The sequence below is a fragment of the Parus major genome, chromosome 7 (genome assembly GCF_001522545.3).
Source record: "Parus major isolate Abel chromosome 7, Parus_major1.1, whole genome shotgun sequence".
NCBI lineage: Eukaryota > Metazoa > Chordata > Aves > Passeriformes > Paridae > Parus > Parus major.
In genome coordinates, this window is record NC_031776.1 from 35644481 (window position 1) to 35652796 (window position 8316).

The following is an 8316-nucleotide window of genomic DNA, read 5'->3' on the forward strand; positions in this document are numbered from 1 at the left end:
TTAGGATCCCTCCCATCCCTGGATGATGTTTGGGGTCCCATCCTATCTCTGGATGATGTTTAGGATCCCTCCCACCCCTGGATGAAGTTTAGGATCCCTCCCACCCCTGGATGATGTTTGGGGTCCCTCCCACCCCCGGCTGACGCTGCAGGGAGGTCCCGGCGGTGGCCGCGCAGCCGCTCGGGCTCGGGGCCGCTCCGGGGCGTGTCGGCGGGCTCTGAGCGGCTGCGAGGGCTCCGTGCCCCGCCCGCCCGGCGGCCGCAGCCCCGCCGCTGCCGCACCTGCCCCGCGCAGCCCCGGGCCCGCCCGCCGCCATGGCGGACCCCGCCGAGTGCAGCATCAAGGTGATGTGCCGCTTCCGGCCCCTCAACGAGGCCGAGATCCTGCGCGGAGACAAATTCATCCCCAAATTCAAGGGCGACGAGACCGTGGTCATCGGGGTGAGTCTGCCGCATCCCGCATCCCTCCGCCGCCCGCGCGGGTGGGGCGAGCATCCCTCCTTTCGGGGCCAGCATCTCTCCTTTCGGGGCCAGCATCCCTCCCTCGGGGCCAGCACCCCTCGTTTCGGGGCGAGCACCCCTCCCTTCGGGGCCAGCACCCTTCGTTTCGGGGCCACCATCCCTCCTTTCCGGACGAGCCTCCCTCCCCGCGCTGCCCCCCGAGCTCTCCCCGCTGTCGCCCCCATCCCCTCCATTGTTCCCGCAGCCGCTTCCCCCGGCCCGGCCGCCCCCATCTCACCGGGGGTCTCGGGGGATGCCGGGGGGTCTCTGGGGGTCCCGGGGGGCTCGGGGGAGCCGCGGCTTCGGGCGCTGATGTCATGCCGGGGACTGGGCATGCTCCATCTGGGGCGGCCGCCCGCGCCTCCGCCGCGCCCCTGCGGCACCGCCGGCTCCGGAGCATCCCGGGGCCGGGAGCCGCATCCCGGGATCCCCATCCCCACATCCCCGTCCCCACATCCCCATCCTCACATCCCCACATCCCCATCCCCGGCAGCCCCGCAGAGCGGCGGTGACAACGCGCTGAGTCCAAACCAAGTTTGGGCGTTTTGTTGTTATTTTTTTTCTTTTAATCCCCCAGCGTTTAAAACCATCAAACGAAGCCAAATGGCGCTGCCGGCCCCGAGCGCCCCCCGCGCTCCGCTGGGGCTCGGCTGCTCCAGAGGTTTAATGGGAACAAAGAGTCGGGATGCGGCTCCTTCCCAGCGCAGCATCCTCCTCTTCCTCTCCCGGAGCGGGTCCGAACCCCCCGGTGGCCTTTCACAGGCACATCTTTGCTTTAGTGCCCAACCAGCCCGGTCTGCGGTGATTTATTTCATGTACTGCTCCTCAATAACCTGTTCCGTGCTGTACGGTGGTGAAGAGACGCTAAAATTAATTGTCAGCACAGCTCCTTGCATAATTTGTTAAAATTCTTCCCAAAACCTTGAGGTCATCAGAAACTTTGCCGGTGAAAGTTGCAGAACAGCTGCCAGGAAAAAAAAAATGGGTGAAATACGAGCATGAACAGCTTGTTATTATTATTTATTTTTATTTTTAAATATGAAGTGCCCTCTGTGCTGCCAAATTAATTATCTTTCTGTGAAGGTTAAAGCTGTAGCACCCCCAGCAGCCTGTTAACAATAGAATGATCAAATTGGTTATCAATCCTGGTCAGCAGCAGAGGGCCGGATTTGGCCAGCAAATATTGGGAGGGAAAATGTTTCTGTGCCATTGGATGTTTCAGAAACAAATGTCAGCAAGTTCCCCTCCCCCCTGAATCAACAAACCCTCAGACATATTAAAAGCAGATTAAAATCCATCTCCTGTAAATCCTGTTCAGTGCTGTGTTTGGAAGAGAATTGGAGTTCTGAATTCTCTTTTTGCCACTCATAATGTGTCTTTGTCTGTAAAGTATCTGTTGTCTGGGAGAGCAGAGACTGAGATGCTTTGGGAAAGGTTTTTGTGCCTTGCAGGCAGGAGATGATTCCTTTGGTGAAGGGTAAAAAAATGAAAAAAAAAAAAAATAACAGCAGCTGGTAATTTCCTACACTGGGAGTTAAAAAAAAAATAGAAATAAGGAAAGTGCATGTGTTTATTTATTTATATAGATATTATTTTGCATGGATATTCAGACTGGGGGGTTGTTTGCTATCTTGGAAATCTGATCTGAAGCTTAGAGTTTGCCTTTCCCACCCTAAGGGAGAAAAACATATTTTTTAGGATTTTAATCACCTCAATTAATGCAATATATCCTCAAATCCAGCTTCTGTTTTCCAAGGAGGAGCCATCAGCTGGAGTTCTGTGGGAAGAGCTGTAGTTTGCATGAGTGGAAGTGAACACAAAAATCTTCCCTTATTCTTTGTCCTCTTTATTTGCAGCCCTGGGCTCTGGTGTAACTCGATCCCCAGTGGATCCCACTGCAGCAGGAGTGGGAACTGCTGCTGGGTTTTAATTATTTTTATTATTTGATTGCTTTGGAGTGGCTGCTTTGCTCCAACAAATAATGCCTGGCAGGGGCAAGGAATCCTGATGGGCACCACCAGAGCAGAATTCCTTCTAGGAAAAGCAGAATTTCAGTCTTCAAAAGCTTTTAGGAGCCAAAATATACCAGGACCAACCACTTCTTTTTTTCTTTTTTTTTGTGTTTTACTATAGCATTATAAAACACTGCAATGCAGCTTTTAGTTTTTGATCTGTGGATTGGAAAGAGAAGAGTTCTGTTAAAAATTCCAAAAAACCAAACAAAACTATCAACTTCCCCTCAGAGGAATTATGTCATCACATAAAGAAAAAAAAAAATAAAATATAACAGATTTAAGGGGTACATCTAATTTTTTTATTTTTTTTTTCCTGACTAGTAAGTCTGAATAAATTCATTTCTTCCCAGTAAACACAGGGAAAAGGCTTTCTTCCTGAATTTCCCACTGTCATCTCTTGTTACGCTTCCCTGGGGCAAAAAAATAACAGATCATGACTTGGTATTTCTGGGAAGGAGCAGCAAAGAGGCAAAGTTTAACCACTTAGGCCTGAGTTTCCTTAGGCTGGGGTTGTGGCTGATTCCTTTCCAGCCAGAGGAACCCCTGGGAGCTGGGATTTGAGCCCGGATTATTTTGGGTTTGGTGTTTATTTGGTGTCTCTTGGTTGCAAACCTTTTTACTTTGAATTTCCCTTGGCTTCAACCAGACAAAACCCCCTTCTGCCATAAAGTTTAAAACACAAAAAGCCTTTGGGGTGAGCAGGGGCAGGAAAAAGGAATAAATAATAATAATAGAAATAATAATAATAATAGTAATAATAATAGTAACAGTAATAGAATTATAATAAAAGGCTTTCTTTGTGCTTGGCTGCCTGGGAGCCTCAGCAGGCTGCAGCTTCATTTTATCTCTCCCTGCTCCTCTGCAGCCTCAAGGTGACTCTCTGATTGATTGTGGTGCCTGACATACCTAAAAATGTGGTTTTTTAGCTGGTTTGGTGCTCGTGGGGCTGTTTGCTCCAGGGGTTTTTATCCCTGAGCACCTGGGCAGGAGGGATGCAGAGAGCCTCAGCACCTGCTGGGATAATCCCTGCTCTAGGTTGATCCTTGCAGGCAGCTCTGATGTGAAATATTGAAGAATTTCCTTGGGAAGGAGGTGGTGGGTTGGTGTTTTTGGGGTTTTCCCCTCCTCTTTTTTAACCCCTTAGGTCTGGAGCAGCCACTTTGAGCGTGGGGCTGGTCCAGGGGGGATTGTCCAGGCAAACAGCTCCTGGTGGGAAGCAGAACATCCCAAAGGCAGCTCGGGAAGCTCTGTTGTTCCCAGGGAGGGATAAAAGGCTCTTCATTGTCGCTGTCAGCTGCTTTTGGTGCTGTGGAGGGAGGGATTTGTAAAGCCCGGCTTAGCAGAGCTGCTGAGCTCTGCAGTGTCCGGCTCAGGCACAGCCTCCCCCTTTTCTCTCTGCCCATCCCGGGGGGCTCCAGCTCCTGGGAAATCCAGGAAAGCTCTGGGATCAGTGGGAGAATCCCCCAGGACTGGGCTCTGCTCACACGGGGGAAATTCTGTTGTCTCATCCGTGAAATATTGCACATAAATAACTAATGTGCCTGAGAGCAAACAAAACCATCACCTGACACCCCTCTGCCTTGGTCACTGCTGTTCTGCAGTGTCACATTCCATGGAAGGAATTCCTGTGCAGGGCTGAGAGTTGGATCATCCCTGTGGGTCCCTTCCAGCTGGGAATATTCTGGGAAAGAAAGGAAAACAAAGATCCGTGGCTGATTCCTGTCTGAGCAGGGTCGTGGTTTTGTTTTCTTTTTTTTTGTTGTTTTAATGCTTTCTGCTATAAGTTCTTTTTAGAATGCCTTGTGGAGAGAGATTCTCGTTTATTTTCATCCCTGAAATGTTTGGCTATGCTTTGTTTTTTATTCCATATATACCAGGGAAGTCAGCAGAGTTTGTGCTGGTGATAGAGCACGTTCTAAAATCCCTCCTGTACACAGAGATCTCTGAATGCTGTTAAACACTTCTAACTGGGGATAATAGATAAATACCAGAATATAAATATAAATAATAAAAATATAGATAAATAGCTAATTAAATATATATATATATATATAAATTAAAAAGCTGCCCTGCTGGGATTTTTTGTGTGCAGCTTTTCCCAAAAGCCGAGTGTCCATCCCTACCCCAAAAGACACAACCCCTGTGCCTGTGGAGGGTTTGTTCTTGGGGTGTCCATAAATAACTGGTGCAAAAATCTCCTTTTGGCTGGGAGATGTGAGGCTGTGACTTGTGCTGTGCTGTAAAAGCTGTCAGGGGCTGGGGGTGCTCCTCTCCTGGCACATTCCTCCTCCTGGGAGCTGCTCCTTGCCTCGCTCCCTGCCTTTTGGAGCCTTGAGGATGGGGCAGGTTTTGGTTGAAAGCTCCTGAGAAGGATTTTTGGGATACAAACACCTGGCTGAGCGTGGAATTCCCATGGGATTGGTGTCTTCAGGCAGCTTTGGAGGGAGCTGGTTGTTTCAGGAGCGTCCCCACAGCCCAGGATTTTCCTGCAGCCTGGAATAACACCTGGATCTCGGTTCTTTTTCTGCTTCCGTGGAGGAGCTGAGGCACGAAGTGCTGTGCCCATCATCATCATCATCATCATCCCCTGTGGCTCTGGAGCTTTCATTCCAGGTCAGGCTATTTGCAGAGCTCTGACAGATCTGGCTCTGCCTCTCTGGGGAGGTTTTGCTCTGTAGGTTTCTCGGGAAGGAGCAGAAACCCGCGGATCTCATCGCTGCTCCTTTGGGAAGGATCAAACCCAGGATGATCCCACTGGGCCTGGATCACTTTTATCATTCCCTGCACAGAAACAATTTCATTTACTGAAGAGCTGCTCCCAGGTTTGCTGTTTGAAGCAATTCCTGTGCTGCACACCCATTTCCAGCAGCTTGTGTGGAAGGTTAAAATCAGATGAGCTGACTGAGGAGGGGTTTGGTTCTGTTTTTAAGGTGTGTTGGTGAAGATTGGGACAGTCTGGAGCTGATTATCAAGAAATACATTTATTTCTTGTCACAGGGAGACTCCCATGAAGCTCTGAAGCAAATTGCCACAATGTCAGTGGAAAAAAATCTGTCTTGATAAGAATTTCTCCAAATATTCTCCTTTTCCACCGTGCCTTTGTCTAATCCCAGAACCACATTGGGTTGGGATGAGCAGCAGCCACTTCAGCTCCTGGGATTCTGCTGGAATTGACCCAGTTTTGTGAGGTATTCCCAAGACAGGGATACTTCCCAAAAAATTTCAACCCAAAATCTTGGGCTGCTTGGCCCATCCTTGCCAGGTTTAAGTCACTTCTGTGATGCCAGAATGGTTTTGGGAGGGGGTTTTGTTTCATTCTCCTCTGAATCCTCAGCTGGTTTTCCTTCTGGAATGGATATTCCTGCTTTTCCAGGCTTGTCTGTAAGAGCAGGACTGGGGGCAGATGATCCAGCATGGATCAATGTGTGTTTTATGGATGAAGCTGCTCCTGTGTTTGCTTTTCTGCTTTCTAAAAGAGCAGTGAGAACTCAGGTGTGAAAAGAGCTTCTGTTTATTGATGGTGCTGCTGGGAAGATGATTTACTCCAAATGAAAAGCACATTTCCTCAGCAATTTCCCTTTTGTGTTTTCTCAGGGCATCTGCTTTCTTTTTTCCCCTTTTCCCAATCCCCTTTGGGCATCCTTTCTCCAGGATAAAAAATATGGATTCTTACTTAAACCTTCAAAACTTAAACTACAGATGATGGATTTCAACAAACTAAATTGTCAAACCACGGGAAAATGGATTTCCAAGCCACTTTGTGGTGTCTTTTCTCCTCTGGTACCTCCTGCTGGATGCCTTTTTGTGGGACCAGAAGGTTTAAACATCATTCCTGGGTAATCCCAGTCCTTTTCCTTCTCCTGGGATGCACCAATCAACCACTGGGGCTTGGATTTGTTTTGGCAAGTGTTTGTCGAGCCTGGTGCTCTGAGATTTGGGGTTATTTGGGGTTTTTGGGGGGCTCCACTGGAGAGGATTTTTCCCAAGGCTCCCTGAGCTGGCTCAAGAGAATTAAAAACTGTTCAAAAAAGAGAAAATTGAGGTTGCAATGCCACTTGTAAGGCATTAATATTGATCTGCTTTTCTCTGCAGGGGTTTCTGTGAGGAAACAGGTTTGGGGGAAAAGATGATTTCATTTTGTTCTTTCTTGATGTTTTGAACTCAGCCTCTGACACCCCTGGGCATTTTCCTCAGTGTCCTTCCTGTTGTCATGAAAATGACTCACTTGGGATTTGTTTCCCTCCAAAATTCCTTGTTCTGTGCTACCTAAAGTATCTCCAGGTAGTGCCTTAATATTCCTAAAAACCCCAAATATTCCCATTTCCCCCTCAGCTCCCACAGCTTGGGAGTGCTGAGGCCTTTCTGGTTAAATTCTGGTTAAATTCTGGTTAAATTCTGGCTTTAGTTGAATTCCAAATGCACAAAAGCATGTTTGGAATTTGGTGTGAATCTTCTCCTCAAAAGATTCCATCTTAGAAGGGGGATTTGCTGGTGGTTTGTCATGTTTTTCTTCAAATCACCCACAGGGATGTTTTTTGTGTCTGTTTTTGCCAGGTTCTTATCTTAAAGTCACCCATAGTTACCTCCCAAATACTCTCAGCCTCTTTATTTTCCTTTTTTTTTGCTTGATTTGGTTTTAAAAGCTGTGTGTGGAGGCAGAAAAGCAATTTGGAGTTGCTCAGGAATGGTTTGATGATTTTATTGCCTTTTGGAGAGTGAAAACATTGCACACTGAAATAATCCCAGCAAAAAAATGACCTCAAAAATATCCAGGATGGGATTTTTCACAGCCTTAAAGGTGTGGAGTCACAGGCAAGGGATTGCTGATGGATTCCTGGCTTTATTCATCCATTTTTAGGTATTTATGGTCTGTTTGGGTTTGTTTTTGGCTTTTCATGAAATGCTTGTGATGGTCATCAAATTCCCATTTTTTTTAATATATATATATATATAAATATATTATTATATAATATTATATAATATTATAATATATATATTACATATTAATATATATTATATAATAATTTTTATTTTCTATATAATTCTATTTTTTATATAATTAGATAGATAATTATATATATAATTATATATAAAATTATATATATAATTATATATGATATATATAATATATATCATATATATGATATACAATATATATTACACAATATCTATGATATATAATATAAAATGTATTATATATAATAATATTTTATAATAATAATTAATATTATATATTAATTCCCATTAAAATATCAATTATTGGTCCCAGGACAGCCTCAGCAAATGTCTTTTTTCCAGCTGTGTTCAGAGTCTGGTTGACAACAAGAATTTGGGATTTTTTTTCCCTCCATGAGGAATGAATTTCCAGTGACAAAAACTTTAAATATTTAACAGTAATCTTTGCTAAAAGTGATTAATTTTTTCATTTCCTCCCTCTCTCTGTGCTGAGAAAATTCCTCTTTCACTACCTGGTCATGACCAGGGACAGGAGATGCTCTTGGCTGCTGTAAAAACCTCTCTCCTGGCTCAGGGAATGGAGTGAACCCTGAAAAACTGGGCTGTTTTTGAAGGATTTGATGCCAAAACCCCATTTTGTTACAGGTGAAACAACCCCAAAGCCTTCAACACCTTTCTTGCAGCACAAAATATTCCCAAATTTACCGAGATATTGTTGCTATGGCAGCATTTTCCAGGCAGCAAAATACGGTTTGGCAACTCCTGAGCTGAAAAACCCTCTGGTTCTGAGGGGTGAAAGTTGAATTTTGTGACCCCCAGGAATGATCCTGGCTGCTGAAGAATTA

General features: G+C 45.9%; 1 protein-coding gene across 1 annotated transcript in view; it reads left to right on the plus strand.

Annotated features, from left to right (window-relative positions):
• The first annotated feature begins 262 nt into the window (after nt 1-262).
• KIF5C (kinesin family member 5C) overlaps nt 263-8316 on the plus strand; it is a 66280-nt gene continuing 58226 nt past the window's right edge. The window contains exon 1 of the mRNA XM_015634826.2: nt 263-440. Within this exon, the coding sequence (XP_015490312.1) occupies nt 315-440 (126 nt within the window). The 5' untranslated portion in view covers nt 263-314. The remainder of the gene's footprint in view (nt 441-8316) is intronic.